The 22,553-nt window shown below is 39.6% G+C and overlaps 1 protein-coding gene across 1 annotated transcript in view; it reads left to right on the top strand.

The window, feature by feature from the left end:
- Nucleotides 1-22,553, top strand: part of LOC146072995 (mucin-19-like) — a 133,921-nt gene that overhangs the window by 95,417 nt on the left and 15,951 nt on the right. Inside the window, exon 24 of the mRNA XM_083180166.1 lies at nucleotides 16,799-16,834. Coding sequence (XP_083036292.1) covers nucleotides 16,799-16,834 — 36 coding nt within the window. The remainder of the gene's footprint in view (nucleotides 1-16,798; nucleotides 16,835-22,553) is intronic.

Consider the following 22,553-nt stretch of genomic DNA (forward strand, 5'->3'; position numbering starts at 1 on the left):
TGCTCAACCTAGGTGCTATGTATGCATGTTTCACCAAGTAAAGTAATTTGTTACACAATAAACAAGTGCCACTCATTCCCGCACACTATAAAGAGCAAAATGGAGCACTACCAACCATTGTAGTACTTGAGAAATCAGTCCAGCTTGTCTCTAGACAAATGCAGGAGCTAGCAACACTCAGCAACATACAACCTGGTGTGCAGGTCCCACCAAACAGTATAAATTAAAAAAGTACACTTTTCATTGTTATCTGGTATTGTTTTAGAATGTTTTCATAAAACTATAGGCATAGCATGCTTTAAAAAACAGCACCACAATGCTATTCTATTTACTCCTTGTCTGTACTATAGGTTGTTATCCAAAATGTCCCACTAAGGCTCCTTATCTGGATCAAAATACCATGAAATGTGTTCAACTTTCTGACTGCAGCTGTCCTTACATGGGAAAAATGATTGCAGCAAATACAATGTTTATGGATCAATGTGACAGAAAATGGTATTACATTTAATGATGTTTTCTAATATATTATATAAGGCTGATCAAAACATTATTAACAAATCAATTAGACATATCACTTGCATGAATAGTTTATATACAGTATATAATAGGGTCCATTTGAAGGTCAAGGCAAATGAGGTAAACATCTTAACCCCAAGGGTATGGAGGGACCACATTCCTGAATTAAAAAAGTATTTGAAAGGCTTGATCAATATAATAAACCAATATCTGAATTGCACCATGAATAGATGATGCATCTATTCCTGCAGCCAGAGGGGCTGGAAGCATAGCCAGCAGCTGCCGGGTATACCCCAACAGTAGCAAAGACAGGGATGTAGCCTCGCGGCAGCGCCACGAATACAGGCTATGCCCCTAGGACACGCCCCAAATTTTTTCCCGCGCGCACGCTGTCCCGTCTGTCAAACTTCAAATGTTGGGAGGTATGTAGACGTACATATTTGCTCTCAGCAAATCAGCACTTGCTTATTGATACCTATTACAGGGATCAGGAATAACCTGTCATTACACGCTAGCACTGTAGCAAGGGCCTGATTCATTTTTGTAAGTACAGTAAAGCAAAAAAAAAACTAACTTTGTGTCTGGAACAAACCACGTTGCCATGCAAGAGGAGTAAAACATTTATAGTTTTTTTTGTGCATGGTAAATACTGGCTATTTTTGTACTGCAATTTAGATTTCCGTCTGAACACCCCACCCAAATCTAAATATCTTTATTCATGTTATAACAGCCCCACCTGTGAAACATACTGTAGTTTTGCCCATTTGCTTGCTTCTTTTGCCTTCCTTCCAAACATGACACTTATACCCCTTTCAGACAGAAAAGTCTGAAAATCCCAGCAAATACATGGTATTTCAAATGCAGGGTCATTTTGCAGAGAGCAGCCTGACCCCCCTTCATACAGAACAACAAATTACGTTAAAAAATTCTACCCGGTAATTTGCTGAATAACACGGGTATTTCTTCTGTGTGAAAGGGTCAACCTCGGTCATAAATCCGATGTCATTTCCAGGGTCGGAGACATGGGATTTACGACACGGGTGTGCCCTTTACACCGAAATCCACGAAATTACCGGGTAGAACTGCTTCATCCTGTAATTTAGTTTTCTGTCTGAAAGGGGTATAACATTAATGTACATTGATATCTATTGCTGGGGTTTCGTTATTTTTATAATAAAGGGCTACAATCTTTGTGTGTGTGTGTGTGTGTGTGTTTGTGTGTGTGTGTTTTCTTTACAGGTAGACTACAGGTGCCATGGGCCCTTAATGTCTTGCTTTTATGGCACTTGTTCCACAAGTGCTGGCTTTACAACGTTGGCTTGCTGGTACCTGTTGTCTGCCTGTACAGAACAATATATTTATATATGTTATTTACATATTGCAATCAGTGCTCTCCTTATTATTGGCAACAAACAAATAGTAATAATTTTTTGATTGATATAATTGATGAAGTATCTTAAGACACTGGAGACATTACTGTCACAATTAAGAGTTACATTCAGAGATTTATAAACACATTTTCAATAACCATATTCCTCTTATGTAATTAAAGGATATGCTCAATATGTAACATAATTGTTACTAAAGAACATATTTCTTCCAATAGTGTTTGAGATAACTACAAAAAAAAATCTACACGTCACAATGACAGAATGAGGTATGCAGGCTGGCAGTTGGGATGTTGGCATTCGAAGTCCTGGTGCCAGAATCATGACTTGCGGCCAGAACACTGGCACCAGAATACAGACATTGTTCTCAAAGCTGATGATGGAATCCCAGCTGCTGTAGTCCCAATTTAAATATACAGTGCAAAGTTATGTTTAGGCACTAATAAGGGAGGCTTAGGGTTAGGCTACAAAAGGAGGGTTAGGCTGCAGGGCATTAGTCACTTAAGCTAAGGGTTATGGTTAGGCTGTGGGTAGGAGTTACCGGGGACATACTTACCACACCCCCTTTGTCCTGTATACTGTAAGTAAAAGATCATAAAAGTCTATGATGGGAGAAATGTTGTAATGTAAAATATTCAGAAAAATGTATAGCACAGCATTTGCTCTTCTGCATAAAAACGACAGTGTTTATCATGATATTTTCATCTATTTTTTCACATGATGCTAAAACTAATATCTTACTGTAGACTTAACTTTTGCTTTTCAACAGCACTTGAAAAGTTGCTTACTTAATAATGCATCTTTTTCATTTTAGTTACTGTCTTAATGGAAATGTCAGTTGCAAAAGTGAGCATAATTTATCTATCTATCTATCTATCTATCTATCTATCTATCTATCTCTCCGTTATGATACAATTATCCCTACTTAGTGCTAAATATTAGTTGCCAAGGTTGTCACAACGTGGCAATACAAATCATTTGAAGAGCCCTTAGGCCATATTGTTTGGAAAAAGGTAACACTTGCTGTACTAGAAGATTAGCACATATTTGAAGGAGACCATGTCCTACTTAAAGGATATAGGGAAGGTGTTAATGGAGACACATTAGTTAATCAGGTAGGAAGTTTGGGGAAATGCTTCAGGTAAAAGTGATTTTAAGAGGTCAGAGATAATGGGGTAAAAGTAGTAGGTGGAGAGAAAGAGGCACAGACTGTAGCCCCAAAAAACAATGTGAAGTAGGATAAGGTTAACAGTCATAGGATGGAATGAAATGGGGTCATGTGACAGCAAATGGTCTCTATTTTACAGGTGATAATTGTGGTAAAATCAGTTGCAATGAGTAAGGATGTAAATTGAAGGGGGAAACTATAGATAGTGTTCAAGGTAAAGAATAGGTACTGTAGCAAAGTTTGGAGTTCTGGAAGTCATGGATGCAGTTCCCCTTCTTTACTATTTGTCTACTTACTTAGCCTAATTCATAATGGATCACTGTATTAAGGAAAAAGCATTTACCTGCGATCAAAAAGTTGCTTTCCAATAAGAATAAATATAAATGCCCATTGAAAAATAGCGAAAGTATTGCAATTTGCGATAATTTTGCAGATCCATTTGCAAAAATGAAGAGTACTTTCCATCTGAGTAAGTATACAGCTTCCACAAATCTGCTAAAGAAACAGGCTGGAAGTGGTCATTGCTGACATCAGAGACCCAACCCAAAATTACTTGGCACACCTGTGTTTTGGCAAACAACCAGAAAACACCATGGGGGAAATTTAATAGGATGAGAGATTCAGAAAGTGAGCGAGTTGGTGAGAAATCTCCAGGTTTTTTTAAAGCGGCAATCATTTACACTTCAAAACCAGTTTGATTTTGCAGTGTAAATGATTGCTGCTTTAAAAAACCTGGAGATTTCTTACCAAATCTCTCTCTTTCTGAATCTCTCATCCTATTAAATTTGACCCCATGTTTCTGCTCTTAAATACTGGCTTTCTGTCAATCAAACTATGACTGCTATTTGCATTAATACTTGTTCACAATTTGCATGTATGTACAGTATGTGCAATGTGAACAATGTGTGCTTCTTCAATACTAAGACGGTTTGCGATTTCTCTAAATAGCAATCCATGGTGAATTAGGCCCCATATACAGCATCTTTATTTAGCCTGCATTTTTTTTTTTCTTGATTTGAGGTGTTGCATCTAATAAATAATATCAGGATGGTATTTCATACATTTAATTTTTTGTGATTAATAAAGTTTTCTATTTTTTTATGTACATAATAACAAAGTAATTTATTTATTTTCAGAAGAAATATCAACACCACCACACACAGATTATACAGGTACAATTATTTACATTAAACTAGACTATGTTGGTTGCATCAAGTAATAAATAAGTTATTAGCATTGTAACATTAGCTTCTGGGGAATGGAAGGCAAAGGAAAGTGCACTAATGAAAAAAAGATTGACACACTTTTACTTCAATAACTGCTCCTATACACAAGTTGAAATATAAAATTTAGACAAAGCATGTCACTTAGCCACCAGCAGAGTACCTACAGCTCTAAATCTCCATGACCAATGCCGGCTCTGGAAGCAGAGGATGGCAACACAGCCTCCATATCGTAAGCCATGCCCATCGTGTTTCGTCATTTATGACTTTATCAGAGGGTGTGATTAGCCTCTATCGGTCATCAATTTATATCTGAATAGTACTTTTTTTAGTCAGGCACACCTCGCCTTAATTACAAAACAATATACAACAATTTTTCATAATACAAAACAGGTTATTAAACAAAAACAGTGAGAATAAAAACTAATAAGAAAATATTAAAAAAAGAGAAAAAGTGGAAGACAGATTGACTTTCATTCCAATTTTCATCAAATGACCACAAGTACTATCTAATCAGGTATTATACTGAATTATATATAGGAAACACATATTTTAAAATAAGATTAACATTATTCAGTTCACTTTTAACAATTCTAAATAATAATTGGCATCAGAGATCAAGATTTCTCCTTACAAATAAAATAATACAATTATTTTGAAAATCACAATTCACAAAGTCCTACAGTATATTATTGACAACAGCATTCAATTTTAAAAATGTAATACCATAAATAAATATCCAAAGCATGCACTCACACTTATCATTATACCGTGTTTCCCCCATAATAAGACACTGTCTTATTTTTTTTCAATCCAAAAAACACCATAGGGCTTATTTTCGGGGTAGGGCTTATTTAGCCCCTCAGTCCTGCTTTTATCCACATTATGCCTCTCAATCAATGTATACTTTAACCACAACTGCCTCTTTCCTCTACTTCTGCGTTTTCCAGCCACTCAGAAATTTCCGCCACTTAGTCACTCCGCTCCCGTCTGTCTACAGATGCTGCTTGGTCCTTGAGGTGCCCAGTGATGTCACATGCACAATACATCCCTGGGACCGCTGATGCCAGCAGGATCTTCAGCGGTACCAGGGCTGCTACCGTAGCAGCAGCATCCATTTCATGCGGGGTGTGGGGTGGAACTGGAAGTTTATCACAGGGACTGGGCAAAATGGGGATTTAGCTAGGGCTTTTTTGGGGGGATAGGGCTTATTTTGGACTGTTGTCCAGAAATAAGGGTAGGCTTATTATCGGGGTCGGTCTTGTTATCGGGGAAACAGGGTATTAAACCAGAGTAGAGACATTTTATATTGCACCATATAAGCCCCGCTGCCAAGACTAACCAACTGCAGCTATGGCACAAAGGTGCTACCATAGGGCTTTAAAAAAAGGGAAGAATGCCACAACATTCAATTAAACCAACTGGCGCAAAAGTATTCAAAATATATATTCAGTATGTTTCATGCTTAGGAAACTAAGAATATAGCCTTACCTTTCAGTTGATTCAACTTATTTAGAGAGTAAAACTATCTAAAGTGGAGTTACAGCAATATTAAAAGTGTAGAGGAACACTATGATTTTTTACATTATTTAAAAAACTTTATGGTGTCTTTTAATATGTGGATTTAAATAGGCATCAAGTACCCTTTATTTAGATTTTCCAATGACACACTCCAGTAGATAGAACATATGAGTAATTGACTAAATTTTCCATTTATGGTCCAAAATGTATTATTGAACGAATCTTGCATATTTTAATTCTTTATATTTTTTGCAATGAAAACACCCTTCTTATTTGTTCAGCCAGCATTCTTCCTTAATCAATGCAAGATTACTTAGTGGTAATCTGTTTGTTAAAGAACCTGACATACTAAAAACAATTTGTGTATTAGGGGAAATAATACCTTTAAATAATGCATGAATTTGTGAAAAATCTCAATGTTTATGAAGAATTGTTGAGTTTACTCTTGTTTTGACATTCATTATTACAGTAGTAATAATTGGACCTTGACTTCTTCTCTGTTTCCTATTTTTACATTTTCCAATGCCGCTCTCCAGTAGATAGAACATTTGAGTACAGTACTTTACAAAATTTTCCCTTTATGGTCCAGTATTGAAAGAATCTTGCATATTTTCATACTTTATTCTTATTACAATAATGCACCCTTCTAATTTGTTCAGCCAGAAAACTGCCTTAATCAATGTAAGATTGTATAGCATAAATTCTGATCTATCACGATCTCTAGCTCTATTTGATGCCTGCAAATGGGCAGGTGATAGGCTGTGGAAATTACATACATTTACAGAAGAAATACATTAGTAAACTGTGCTAGCTAGGAGAACAACGTTAGCTGGGACAATGGAAACCATAAAGATATCAACAGATTGTCCCCTATATGAATATGTAAGAGAATAAAGACCACTCTACCTTGCAAACTTTCTGCTGTTTGTGCTCCTTACATCTAAAGTGTCTTACAAGTGGCACCCAACATGGGTCTTCAATCTGTTTGCCACTGACAAGCATGGCAGAGACCCAATGGCCAGGAGCCACCTGAGATTTGCCACCCATGAAAGTTTTGTGCCCATCTGGAGCAGCAGAGTACTTCTGTGTAAATACTGCCTGTCTTGGCAAGGAAATGAAGGACAATTGGTAGAAGCTATAGCACATCAGTTGTCATATCCTTTCATTCTTTGTCAAGACTTTCCATTGATAGGAGATATTATTTTTTTCTGGTTGGAGACATGTTCCCTTGTTGCTGAAACAAAAAAAAGTCTGTGTATCATCCACAGACATGGCCAAGTTAAAAGGTTCATCCACGAAATGGCCCTTCGTGCAGATGACTATACAATGCTTTGTACTCAGTCTTTTTGTCATGGTTGCTTGGTAACAGTTGTATTTCCTCCTCCTTTACCTTGTCATGGAGCATGAGGCATGGCTGCTCTATTTAACATAGTGATTGAGTTCCTAGCTCTCTTAATATAAGTACAGGATATCTGGGACATTGTACTGGGCATCAAAACAGATATAGTGGCATTATATGCTGACATTTTACTTTTTATTTATGACCTACAATAGTTCTAAACATATTGGCCCTGACTCTGGTCTGATCAATCTCCTGTGCATTCACAAAAGAGGAGCAAAGTTTAAGTACTACTCATGCGCATAAACATTTATGCGCAGGTGCTTTGTGCGAGGGATTTTTTGCCAGCCCGTTTACAAGTATTAGTGCAGGCGGGGTGTGTGGTGGCAGCCACGGGTAGAGCCCATGGAAAAGCCCAGCATTTCAAGGGCATTCCCATGGAACTTCCCCGGTGATCACTGGATGTCAGCTGACCACCCTCTTATTATACCAGGGCGCCACAGATCTACGACACCAGAGAGTGTCCCGCAAGCATGCTATGAATGGATGTTTATGCAAAACATCCAGTCGCATGCATTCAGGTGAAATCTGCTCATGGGAGGCAGGTGGACCTTCGTGCAAAGCTGTGAATTTGGCAGCTTTGTGGGTCAATCACAATAAGGGCCATAGTCCTTAACACCATTAAACTAGTTTGGCTGTTTCTCTGGACTGTCTATAAATTGGTCTAGGGTGGCTAAAATATAGTCTAGAATAGCAACTGGACAACAGCCAAAATCTTTAACATCAACCTGAACTACATACAGATGTGTCCTCAAACATCTTTACTGCAGTACCGCCAAACAGCCCCCCTTAGCATGCCATGTTAAAAATCTAGCATTGGGCTTTTTTTGCCAAATTTGTTTTTTTTGATGAAAATCTATCTTAATTGCAATTAAATGTGTTTAATATGCACAGGGAGAATGACAGATCTGAGATGCTGGAGACATCTTCCCTGCATACAACATCATAGTTAGCAGCTCATACATGCCATACAATGGTCATGACTTGTCTGCATTTTGGTAGCTACTTCCACAAAACAGCTATTTGCAGTCTAACAACTGGCACACTAATTTTCACTGCATCTACAGTATAATAACAATTAATTTGCCAAGTGTGCACATGAATCACTAATATTCACTCTTTTGCAAAAAATCAGCATAGCATACAACTATGAACCAGTGTTACCTACAAAATAGTTAAACACAATACTGTATGCAATTTTTATTTTTTTGTCTGAATCCAGTTAACCTACCAGTATGTATATTGATTTATGAGAGGAAACCAAAGTACCCTCTAAACATTGTAAACCATGCAAACACCACACGCTTAATGCCTTGGGAATTGAACTCAATGCCTCAGTGTATTGTAGGAGTAATGCTAACCATGCTTTTTTGGCTATTTTATGTATATAACATCTTTTTATAGTACCCCGTGTCTTGTCTTCAATGTGGTATATTATAAACTACTTTTATCTATGTAATTTTATATTTTTCAATTTGTCATGTAGGATAACCAATCACAATCCATGTAGGGCAGTAAATAGATTGCAACTAGTTTTAAACTTTTAAAAATGCAGCAACATTTTAGAATAACATATACAAACAAGTTTAAATATGGGCTAATCGATTTAGCATTGACTGAATTTTAGGTCTACTTCAGACTTGATCACAGGACAAATTTGTTCTCAAAATGTGAAAAATGGGCAAAACCATGTGCAATGCATGTGCGGCAGATGTAACATGTGCAGAGAGAGTTAGATTTGGGTGGGTTGTGTTGAAACATAAATCTAAATTGCTGTTTAACAATAAAGCAGGCAGTATTTACCCTGTACAGAACCAAAATAATTCACCCAAATCTAACTCTCAATGCACATGTTACATTTGCCTCAAATACAGTGCAGTTTTGTTCAATTATGGAACAAATGTGCCCTGTGATCAAGTCTGAATTAGGCTTTTAGCTTGTTATAAACAAAAATGAAATAATTTGTCATCAATATTCTAGCTACAGAGGTAATTTGATTGACCAGTTTGAGAACGACTTTCAAACAAATGAAAGCAACTCTATATACAGTATATATGATCACATACAGGGCCGGACTGGCCATCTGGCACTTCTGGCAAATGCCAGAAGGGCCGATGGCCATGTGGGCCGATTTTGTCCATAGCCGCAGCCACACTGTGCTGTCCGAGCACCCATGTAATTTACATATTGACATCATGACGCGGCGCGAATGGGGGGAGCTACGTGAGGTCGGAGTGACAGCGTCTTTTCCCTTCAACCTACCAATCTGCGTGGGCGGGAGGAGCAGCTGAGCGGGCTTGTGAAGTTTTAGTGGTCGGATCCTGTGAGCTCCTCTAGCCTCACAGTGCTCAGTGACAGTCATTACTGCAGCGGCAGCCTCCAGTATGCTGACAGATAACGAGATGGGCAGCAGCTGCAGAAGGTAAAAGTCAGATCATATTACAGCAGGGGCAGCGATAGTAACTGGCTGTAACACTGACGAGGGGTCCACTGACTGATGCTGCTGATCGCAGCCTCCTTCCCTGTGACAGTGTGACTGCAAGAAGCAGCTCGGGGCTCGGTCAGCAGGCAGCAGCATCAGAGGGAGCATTTGCTAGCCTTTCCTCATTAGATCCAAGGGGTATGGGGATGGTGTACGGTACCCCCCCCCCCCTCCCCTCCCTTAGCAACTGCAGTCTCTTGGACTAGTACAGCTGACAGTAGCTCCTCATGTAGCCACGCCCCCATGTCTCTGAAAGATCGTGCCTTATCCCTCACTGCTTTCCCCCCACATCCCCTGGTAGCTGCCCCCCCTCATATTGCCTTTTGTCATCCTGCCATGATCTCCACTTGCCCCCCCCCCTCCCTCATCCAAATGTGCCTCTGCCCTTTCCCTATTTGTGCCTCTGCTAACTCCTCTGCATGCCTCAGCCACCCCACCATCAGTGACAAAGACCATGTGCAGGGCAACATCATTTATCTAAAAGCAGGTAAACACAATGTGCCCTTGATCATTTTATACAGTATTTTAATTTATGTGTGTTTGTGTATATTCCTAGTTTTATGTGCATATAGATATATATCTCTATCTATCTATCTATCTATCTATATCAGGGCTGGGCAATTGCGGCATTCCAGATGTTGAGGAACTACACAACCCAGGATGCTTTGCATTAGTTTTGCTATGTGGCCATGCTGAAACTGATGCAAGGCATCCTGGGATGTGTAGTTCCTCAACATCTGGAGGGCCGCAATTGCCCAGCCCTGATATATATAGTACCTTAGCACATGCGTAGCACTCAGTGTCTATTTTCTCTTCCTTTACTTATACAACCGAGTGCCGCACCTTTGTTAAGGTATCTATGCATTTTTCGTTGTGAGGACACATGGTGATTTAGCATCTGTTGGGCTAATTCAGACTAATCAGCGACTTTGCAGTAGACAGAGGGAAAAACTGCAGCCCATTCTTTGATATTCGACTGAATTGCAAAGTCGTTGATTAGCGGGCAAGTCTGAATTAGTCCCTGTGTGCAGAATTATTTAGGATAATTGTGTGCATTGTGATTCAGGTTATTTAGTGCTGTTATTTAATGTGTAATGGGCATAACGGTGTGCGCCACATTGTGTAATGAGCATAAGGGTATGTGCCACAATGTGTAATGGGCATTATGGTGTGTGCCACAAGGTGTAATGGGCATAACGGTGTGTGCCACATTGTGTAATCGGCATTAAGGTGTGTGCCACAATGTGTAATGGGCATTACGGTGTGTGCCACAAGGTGTAATGGGCATAACGGTGTGTGCCACATTGTGTAATGGGCATAACGGTGTGTGTCACATTCTGTAATGGGCATAACGGTGTGTGCCACAAGGCGTAATAGGCATAACGGTGTGTGTCACATTCTGTAATGGGCATAACGGTGTGTGCCACAAGGTGTAATGGGCATAACGTGTGTGTCACAAGGTGTAATGGGCATAACGGTGTGTGCCACAAGGTGTAATGGGCATAACGGTGTGTGTCACAAGGTGTAATGGGCATAACGGTGTGCTCCATAATGTGCAATGCTACTTTTTGGGATGCCACGCCTCCTTTCTGTGCCACCACCCCCCCTTTTTCGCAGCGCAAGGTTCCCGCCTACTGCTGGTGGGCCTGTGTGCTCAAAAATGCCAGGGCCTATTTCTGGTCCCAGTCCGGCCCTGATCACATAAGAAGTAGCAGGGGAGCCGACATGGGGGTGCCGTGGGTATGGCTATCCTGGGCCCCAGCCTCTGGAGGGGCCCGGGCAGCTGCCCACAGTGGCATGGCGCCAGCCCCGTACCCGCACAACACCACCCCCACCCGGCGGCTCCCCAGCCAGGCAAGCACAATAGACAGTGCAGCCTGCAGAGAGCTGAGCCTAGGATACAGAGGGGATCAGCGCTCTGCAGGCTGCACTGTGCAGTGTGCGCTCCCGACCATCCATGAAGGAGTGAGATGCCGCGCCGCTGCTGGTAAGTATTGGTAATTGGTGGGGTAGGGGGAGGTGGGGTGCGTGCGGGCGTGCGTGTGGGGGTGTGTGCTGCTGTGCCGTTGGGGGCCCAGACTGATGGTCAGTTCTGGGCCCCAACATTTCTAGTAGCGGCCCTGACAAGTAGACAGATGTTCACTCAATTGCCTTTTCTACAGTACAACTCCCCATCTTTACCATTTGCCTGTTTATTTCTCCTCCCCAATAGATTATCTCTATTCGTGTAAGTCTATTTTAAGAGTTTAAACAAGAAAGGGTACCTTAACTAAGATGGGAGTTCATTGTAGATGCCCACAGCAACCAATCAGATTTGATCTAATAATGTATTTTTTGGAATGTGCAAAATAAGCAACAAGTAGAATCTGATTGGTTGCTATGGGCAACATCCCATCTTCAATAGAAATCCCAAAGAACAATCAATATTTGATTAACAGTTGAAATTTGCAGCTCACAGTCAAAAGGTATTGAAATAAATTATACAATTTTACATGCTTGATATTCTTAAATGTATCTAGAATGTTGTACTTTATCTTGGTTTCAAGAAATTATCCAAGTAGAGTATAAACCAGACAGAGAATCACTTTAGGAGTACTTTTGAGCTTTTCTTTACATGATCATATTTTAAAAAAGTCAGCTGGTAACCAAACGACATTGGGCCAAATGTAATGGCATGAGAGTTGTGACAACTTTTGAAAATGATTTGTTGGATTTTAAGTGGCAGACATTTACGAAAATAACAGTACATTACATACAGTATCATGGCTAATGCGCAACATTTTCTGTTGCATCACATTTCATTACATTTAGCCTCTTGTCTTCAATTACTTTCTTTAATATTTCCCTTAGATTGCATCCCAAAATAAATTCTACCACCATAAACCTCAAACTAGCCTGCTTTTTGAGATTTATTTGAAGTTTTAGACATTAATTATGGGTAAACACTAGATGATGCAATGTCATCAATGATTTACCTTTAACTCCCGGAATACCGATACTGTAGTGCATAAACACCACGCAGTATTGCAAAGGAAATCATCAGTGGCCACATCTACCACTATGCTGTCATTGCTGATATCCTCAGATTGACCTGCAGGTACATATGTCAGAACTTTGCTAGCTAGCAATGGGAACATGCATCACTAGCAATACTATGCACACACACTGAACAATGATAAGAATTTGACGCAATGAATTGTCATTATCAGAAAATTAATTTCAAATGTCTTGGGTGTACCTGGTTTAAAAGAGCCCATATAACTGATATTTAATGCATATAGTATTTTGAATAATAATGTAAACAATATATTTTATGTACATATTAAAATAGTAATTCATTTAATTTCAGAAGTATCACCACCGACACCAACAGTATATGAAGGTAATTTTAAAAAGTTCACATTGCATGCTGTTTGTTGATAGTATCCAGCAGTCAACATGTTAATAAGTTTTCTAACAGCAATTACTGAGAAGGATCTTTAAGCTGTTTTAACACCTAAAATGAAAAATATTATTTTATGATTTTAATCAGCTGAGGAAGGGTGTGGTGAGAGGAAAAATCAATTAAAATACACAGGGGGGCAATCGCACCCTAACTGCCATGTTACAGGCTATGTTTGAAAAAAGTCAGTAAGGAGCTGATTGGCCGGATGTTTATCTCTCTTTATCAACCTTGCATTTATCTCTTGTTGCATCTGCCCCAATGACTGTTATTGCAACTACTAATTGGTCATCCCACTTATATTTCTCTCCAAATGATCACACATCTTTGATTTCCTCAGGCTCTGAGACATTTATGGAGAAATTCAATTTCACAATACCCTCACTAATTTTACAGGTGTTAAAAACAATACTTTACCATAATTTTGCGAACATTATGACAATTTATTTTTCAGGCAATCAAATTAGAGACTGTTTTAGCACCTGGAAAAGGACCTAGTTTTGTGTGGAAAAAAAAACACAAAATCCATGATCCTAGCTCATGGACAGATGTGTTTTTTAACTACTGCGATTGTTAAAACAGGGTATTTGTTGTGGATTTGTGGATATGGCTCATAGTACGCATGTGCAAGGCCATCCTGCAATAAAATTCCGGTAGGTCTTTAATTTCTCGTGGTACACAAGTTGATTGAGAGGAAGCTGGCGTATGTTGGTGGAATCCAGCCATTTTCAGGGAAAACACAGGCATGCCAATGCATTTAAGGGGAAGTTGTTGAAGTCAGCCAGGCCACCAGGTAAGTCCTCGGATAAACACACAATGGAAAAATAATTTGATGATGAGTGGCTTGCAAATAGATTTGCTGCTAATCGACAATTGGCATAATTTTAGCAAGCCATTTGCAGCCTTGCACATTGATTCAGAGGCTTGCATGGGGCAAGATTTCACTCTGACTGGACAGCATATACCTGATTGCAAGACACTGCTAATTAGCAGATCAGCAATCAGGTCTAAATTAGGTTCATTGTACTAACTTTAGAACTAATTGGACAGCACAAGGGATCAATTACAGTTGCTTTTGATAAATGACTGCGGGCAATTGGACCCCCCCCCCCTAACATGGAGCTCTGGGTGAAAATGGTTGAATACAGCAAGAGGTTGTACTAATAGGTTTGAGGTGTCAGTACAGCTTTAAGGACTTGCTCAGTTAAATTGACAGTGCTTACATGTACTTTTTCAACATCCTTACCCTGTTTTACTGTGCTTTGCTCAGTGTAGTAGTGGCAGTAGATGATGGAGCAACAGTCAGGACACCAACTTCAGAATCACAACTGTAAAATGCCTGACAGTTGGGATCAAGACTGACAGGGGCCATTCTGTCTTGTGAAGGAAAATTACCCTCATAGAGGGAGAAAAGAACCTGGGCGAGTGCAGCAAGTCACCGAGCCCGCAGCATGGCAAGCTCAGCAAACCCACAATGGCAGGGCTGCCACTAGGAATTTTGGGGCCCGGGACTGATTTCCAGTCTGGGCCCCCCATTTCCCACCAAACTGCCCCCCCCCTCATCTCCACCCCTCCATTCATGTACTGCCCGACTCAGCAGGTCCCGGAGCACAAACTTCTACAATGCAGGAGGCCGGCGGCCAATTAAAATGTAGCACCGGCTGGTGAGCCAATCAGAACTTGTGTACCAGCAACTGCTCTGATTGGCTAACGGTACACAAGCTCTGATTGGCTTTAAAGGCTGGTGCAGCATTTTAATTGGCAGCCGGCATCCTGCATTGAAGAAGCCTGTGCTTTGGGACCTGCTGAGTCCCGAGGACGGAGCACAGCACAGGCAGCACAGTGGATGGTTGCCACAGTGGAGGGTTGTGGTGGGCAAAATGAGCTGCCCGGGCCCTTCCATAGACCGGGGCCCAGGACAGCTGTACCCACAGCACCCTTCTTGTCGGCGGCCCTGTGCGCAGGGCTTCTTTGCACTCTCCCCCTGCCAAAGTATCTTCCATTTGGATTCTAATGTCGGTATACAGACTTTCTGAATCCTGACTGTCATCCCAACATACCACACCTGTATTGGCAGGTGTACAGAAAAAAAGGGAAGTTTCTCAATGTGAAGTTATCATTGTTTGTCAAACAGAGATATTTTAGAGCAGAATATACAGTATTGGAAGGAGGATGAAGGGCATATATTTCAGCAACACAACTGTTACATTTATTGCAAAAGAATGTATGCTTTGTAACAATTGCATAATCTTACTGTGTTAATGTAAAAACATTCTTAAGAAATAATGTCTATTTTCCCTTGACCAAGGTAATTTCATGTATCATGCAATTTTGAAATAAAGAAAGAATTAAAATGTTTGACCATTTATACAAAATATATCATTTATTAATTTAATTTGCCTTTTTCCCCTTTTGTTAACATTAATTCAGTGTCCACTGCCAGTCCGTTCAATGAAGGTAGGTACCAACCAAATCAGAATGGAAAGTACTCTTTGGAAAACACAGGTTTTTTTTTTTTTATCATTTATTTACTGAAGAAATTTGGGTTAATGTTCTTTTAACCTTTGTCTCTGACTATTTATATGTTCAGATTTGTTATGTTGTCACATGTACGTACTTTAACCAGATTACAATTCAGTAGAATTTGGCATTTTCTAAGGCCTACGTTGAACAATCTGTTCATTTATGATTGACAATTGCAGCTACAATTAAGCTGTCCTTGAATGCTGGCTCCCAAATTCAAATGTAATTTTTTCAATATTGAGTGAAAGTTTGCAGCTCAATTAAAAGACAATACAATCCATTTAAAAATGTTCCATTTTGATGAAAAATATCGACTGTACATGGTAAAGCATATTCATAAATCTAGAACAGCAATTATTACTGTCTATTAGTTGAAATTTCGGGATTGCTGGAACCCTAAAAAAATATTCTTGGGTCTAATCATCATTGTTTAACTACTACAAAAGTAGGTGAAAATTTAAATATGCTCCTACTTTTGAAGAAATAAAGCTTCTGGGCCATTCATTATAAAGGTAGTGTTTACTTTTTCATCTTGATAGCTGTCCTCATACATTGTAAAAACATCAAATGTACCACATATTTGAAACTTGACAGTGGGATGCTTTTGCCAACTTTAGATGGTGTTTGTTCCTATACTTTAGCTCGTTCCTAAGGCAAAGTGGTCTGGGGGTTGCAAGGAGGGATCTGATTGGATCCCTTCTCTCCTTTATAGCTTCTTCCACTGGACACTGGCTTCTTGTGTGCATGTGTGAACCCCCAATTCATGGATGCACACTAACACTGCTGAGTTATACTTTAGTAGTGGTGATAGGAATCATGGAAAAATCTATTCTTTGGATCAGCCTTTAACACACAGAACAAAGTTGATTAGTCCCAGTGATATTGTGTTCACTGATGCTGCTCACAGTGAAATGGATACTTTTATTTTTATACTAATTATTGAGGTCCATATATAACTGTTAAAAATGTAAACATATAGTTTTGGTGAATCCTTTCAAAATAATTTTGTTAGTGCAGACAATATTGAATAGTATCTTTTTTAAGAGTGCTTATTTTTTCTTGCAGATCACGTGTTCAAATTGCCAATGTATTGCACATATTTCACATGCTAATCTAATTTGTTCTGTTTTTTTTAGTTTATGTTTTGCCTCCTCCTATTAAATCAACAGAAGGTAATTTAAGATAGCTGCTGTTGCCTCAAATCTGGGTTATTTAATTTAGAACAATGGCTATCTAACGGTGTGCCATGGCATCCTGGGGTGCCTTAGATTGGTGGTCCATGACCAATTCAATTTATTTATGGCCAATGTAATAGTCAAACAAATGTGAATCATGCCCCTTACCACAAAACTGACTCTAAAGCTGGGTACACATATATACAATTGTCGGGCCGTTCTTCCGTTCTGGGTCGGACAGCCGTTCAATTGTATATGTGTGTACACTGTCCCGAACGAGCGATAAACGGCAAAAAACTGTCTTGTCCGTCCATACTCGGTCGGTCGATGGTTCTTTGCAGTTTAATTTTCATCCGACAGGACGGCCTCATATCGGAACAAAAGTGCAGTGTGTACGCACGTTCGATCGATATGCTGCCGTCCTTGCGACTATACTGCCAAAGCTGGAACGCCCATGTGGGCGTTCCATAGCTACATGATCTCTCCTACAGATATAGTTACACTATAATAAGTACATTGCATTCAGAACGCACACATGAATAAATCATGTGTGGAGGTGACAGGGTTAATGTAGTTCACGGAGCCGCGGCTCCGCTGCTCATGATATATCAGGCTGTCACAACATAAAAGAATTTGAGAGGCACAAGCAGACCGACAATAGCCCTTAAAATGAAGGATAATACAAGGCACAGTTGCTAATATTTCAATATGCATTACATAATGTGACATACACGGAGCACCAAACTTCTATAAAGCCGGGTATGCGACTAGTCAGTTTGCAGTAGTCACCCTGCCAAACTTCTATAAAGCCGGGTATGCGAGTATAGTCAGTTTGCGGTAGTCACCCTGTAGTCGCAAACTGCTATAAAGCCGGGTATGCGAGTATAGTCAGTTTGCGGTAGTCACCCTGTAGTCGCAAACTGCTATAAAGCCGGGTATGCGAGTATAGTCAGTTTGCGGTAGTCACCCTGTAGTCGCAAACTGCTATAAAGCCGGGTATGCGAGTATAGTCAGTTTGCGGTAGTCACCCTGTAGTCGCATACCCGGCTTTATAGCAGTTTGGCAGGGTGACTACCGCAAACTGACTATACTCGCATACCCGGCTTTATAGAAATAATGAACTACAATAGTTACACTATAATAAGTACATAGATTGCATTCATGAAGTTGTAATGGCTGGACGAACATGCATATTAGATGTAAATGTGTAGCAGCAAATGATATCAGAAATAAAAAGGGGAGATTTATGAGGTGAATATACTGAACACAGTTTATTTAATCAGTAATAGTGCAATGTTACAATGTTGTCAAAACAAGTCTAGATGGTAACAATTGGAAGCAACACATGTAACAATGTTAGATAAAAGGGTATGTGCACATATAATGTCTGAAAATGGTGAATGTTAATGTGGCTATTACAAAACAATATGCATTACATAATGTGACACACACGGAGCACCAAACTGCTATAAAGCCGGGTATGCGACTACAGGGTGACTACCGCAAACTGACTATACTCGCATACCCGGCTTTATAGAAGTTTGGTGCTCCGTGTGTGTCACATTATGTAATGCATATTGAAATATTAGCAACTGTGCCTTGTATTATCCTTGGCCATTTTAAGGGCTATTGTCTGTCTGCTTGTGCCTCTCAAATTTAACTGCGGGACCAGACCGGCATTTCTATACTGAAGTTTAGTAGACGCGTACCCCGTCACTTTTGTTTAGGTTCTGTACTCACGCCTCTTTGTTTTGGTATGCCCTTAACCCAGCCCATTATGATAATTTTGTTCATATATATCGTGTCAAAAGCCCAAATCGAGAGAGTGTGTACGGTGGTACAATCTTTTTCTTGCGACTGTTTGGACGGGAGTACATCGGACGTCGCAAGTAAAATTGTAAAGGTGTGTACGCGCGTGATCGGCTGTTGTTTGTGGACGGTCCGACGGGAGTACAGTCGGCCAAACGGTTGGATTGTATATATGTGTACCCAGCTTTAGGATGAGATATAAACACTATTTTCTTAACTTATTATTTTTTCTGATTTCCATGCTGAGAAACATTTGGCCTAGTTTTGCCGTGAAATTTCTGATCCTCTCCTTTTTTTAGAAGATAGGGTAAAAAATCTTCTGCAAATTGAATAGTTCACTTCTTCATATATGTTTTTCAATTTTTTTAGTTACCAAAAGTAACTTAAGTTAGTCATGTCGCAAGTTCAGAGTCACTATGTTTAAAATTGTAGGTTAGTAACAACTAATATGTGTTACATTCCTAATGTTGGTTTTTAATTACACAAGTACCACATTTAATATAATGGAAGGTTCAGATTCACCATATTTTATTTAATTCTGTAAGATGTGTGTAAAATACATTTACTGTATATTGTACATAGAAATAAGCACACATAAATTAATAGAACCGAATAAATAAACCAATATGAGAAGAACACAAAGGGAACTTTGCATAGGACAATTAAGGAAACAACATTATATTTACATTCTTTCCTTTATACTATAATAAAATGAAAGGGCCCCTCAGTATAATACATAGGGTACAGCCATAAAAATGTAATCTTACCTATCTACAGTATGTGTACTTTATAATGTTTATGACCTAGTACAGTACTTGCATTTTAAGCATTGAACTGTATTCTTTATTCCACATCCACATAAACAACTTGGTAGTGTAGAAAAGTGTATATTTTTATAATAAATATAATAATATATTTCAATAGCCATTCATATATGCAGTATTGTACAGGGAATACCGTATTTGCCGGCATATAAGACGACTGGGCGTATAAGACGACCCCCCAACATTTCAACTCAAAATATAGTCGCCGTATAAGACTACCCCCTCTTCCGCACACCTTCCACACACCAAATAAAAGGTAAAAGAACATCAGATTTGATTTAGTATTCGTATTAGTGCCATAACAATACCTGTCATTGTCCCACCGCGGCCGCGTTGGATACCGCGCGATACTGGACAGTATGTAGAATGAGGTGGGCGGGCATCGGAAGGCCACTATGGGCAGCTATGTCTATCCCAACTGAAGTGCACCCGGCGTATAAGATGACCCCCCCACTTGGAGGCATGTTTATCAGGTCAAAAAAATAGTCTTATACGCCAGCAAATACAGTATATGCCTTTAATATCAGTACTGGCTCAATTAAAGCTTATGGTCTAAATTCAATACCATGTAAGAACACGCACACACTAATATTAATTTTGGCAGGGGTGTTACCCTGCTGATATCTTCCTTCAAAAACTCCTACTGTATACCCAATTTAATTTAGCTTAAATATATTTACCTTAGTTTAGTGTACTTTGCATATGTGCTAGTTTATGCTATGATGTCTATCAGCAGATTTTAACCCAAGTGTATTTTTAATGCACAAAATGATAGACCGTACAGTATGACATGCTTTAGTGTAGTGTAGTGAGAAGTGTGCATTATCCATAATATATATATAACATTTAGTGTAAACAAATGTATGTATGTGTAGTTTAAATGAATGTTATTAGTACTTGCTAACATTAGTTTAAGATGTAACTACAACAAATGCACATGTTATTGAAACAGAAAAGTAAAACAATTGTAATAATAAGAACATCATTTCCTAACACTATTTAACACTATTAAATGTCAAATGAGGTGTTCTACTGAAGAAAGAAGTATACAATAAATTGATTTTTTATACTTTTCCAGATACTGTATGTTGATCATACTCTTTCACATACCCTATAGTAATGTTGTCCATTAACTGCATTATGCAGGTGATCCACTTAATGATCCTAGCTTGATAATCCTTTCAGCATTTCATTTCTTCTTTACCAAGTTACAAATATCCTCAGGAATGAATCCAGAAAAGAATGACAGGGGGTGGAGCATGGTTGCGGGAATGTGGGAGGGGGGATGTGGTCCCACATGTCGCTGTGAATACATAGTATCCAAATTGTATAGCAAATGAGAAACCCATTTAGATTTATTGCAGCTCAATGATTGATGTTAGTAAGTAAAAGTGCTACTATGTAAATTTAAAGGGGATGGACAAGGGACTGAGGATACTATATGGATTTTGATAGTGAGAAGTTAGGTTTACTAAGAAATTAACGAATCTCAGCTTTATTGACTTACAAATGGGATTGATCATGCTGTATTTTTGGCCTGAGAACTTGGCAAACTTACGTAGCTTGAAGCATTTACACAGCTGTTAAGTTCTCAGGATCCATATTTTTCTATGATGAAGTCATTCATATTTGGCTGCCAAGTTTCCCAGCAGCCAAATACGGACAATCTGTGTAAAAATGCAATAAATACATAATTTAAAATGGTGTGGTGCCCCCCCCCCCCAACAAGTATAACCATCCCCCTGTCTCTTTGAGCTGGTCCTGGTTTCAGTCCAGTGGTTCAGGTACTTTGCTTTTTTATTTTAACCCTTGTATGCCTACTTTGGAACGAAGAGGACATAGTCTACACTGAACATGGTAAGTATATTTTTTTTCCACAGGTCTATTGTGGATTCTACTAAAGAAGTGGATCAAACCTAAGGGGTCAAGATAGGTAGGTATGTATGTATGTAAGTAATAAAGTTTTACTGTACTTTTATTCTGTGTGTGTTTTTATTTGGCATTGTACTTGCTGTGGAACTCAGAAGTCTTAGAAGGAACTTTTATGTCTCACATGCTGGGACTTGTGGTTCTCCAAGTCCCTGCATGCGGGGGGAGACGTGCTAGGATTTGTTGTTCCACAGCAGAACCCAATGCTTCATTTTAACAACTATCCTGGCACCCCCCACTTAGGGGTGCCGGGGATTGCGCTGGGCTTCAGCCCTATTGGGAGGTTTCCAATCCCCCAGGGACCCATCCAGGTCTGACCAGCCACAGGTCGATGCTTTGGCTGAGGGACCTTATATTAAAAGTGTCACCTGGCTGTGACATTACCATGATGGCCGTTTGAGACCAGTGCTGGGTATGAAAAATGGGGGAGAACCCTAATGTCCCCCCCCCCGTATTTTGGTAATCAGGACTAATTAAAGAGCACAGGGCAGTTTTTGGAAATACAGTGGGACCACAGTTATTTTGCCTCCTGTATTTCTGAAACCAGGATGGGCTCAAAGAGACCAGGGCTGGTTATATTTGTGTGTGGGAGTCCCCATTCAGTTTTTTTTACACAGAGAAGCATGCATGGATCTCACTGATCCATGCATGCTTCATCAAATACGAATGGAAAATATGGTCTATTTTACATTTTTATTTTATGCTGATTTCAAAGACGAATTCAGCCATAAGAATGATAGAAAATTAGACAATCTGATATAACTGTGTGACCAGTTATGGCTGAGTTCTATCTATCGGCGTAGAGGTGCTCCATCTGACTGGGATGTACAAGCATCTCACATGAACTCTGCAAGGCTGGGACCCACGGACAGCGCCGGGGAGGCGGCGTTAACCATTGTTTTTCAATGATACAGTATGACACGTATCACAGAGCCATCCAGAGTTGAGATACCATTTCCATTATAGTATAGTACTAGTTCATTAACAGAAAACTACCTCTCCTATAAGGTTTCATCTTTAAGAATACACCAATTGTACTACAGGTTGAGTATCCCTTACCCGGAATGCTCAGGACATTTCAGATAAGGGAATTTTACGGTTTTGGGATTTTTTTACATACTTACCAGGTCCCCCAATGGTCCCACGGCATCCCC

This window comes from Crinia signifera, chromosome 4 (genome assembly GCF_055691185.1).
Source record: "Crinia signifera chromosome 4, ASM5569118v1, whole genome shotgun sequence".
Taxonomy (NCBI): domain Eukaryota; kingdom Metazoa; phylum Chordata; class Amphibia; order Anura; family Myobatrachidae; genus Crinia; species Crinia signifera.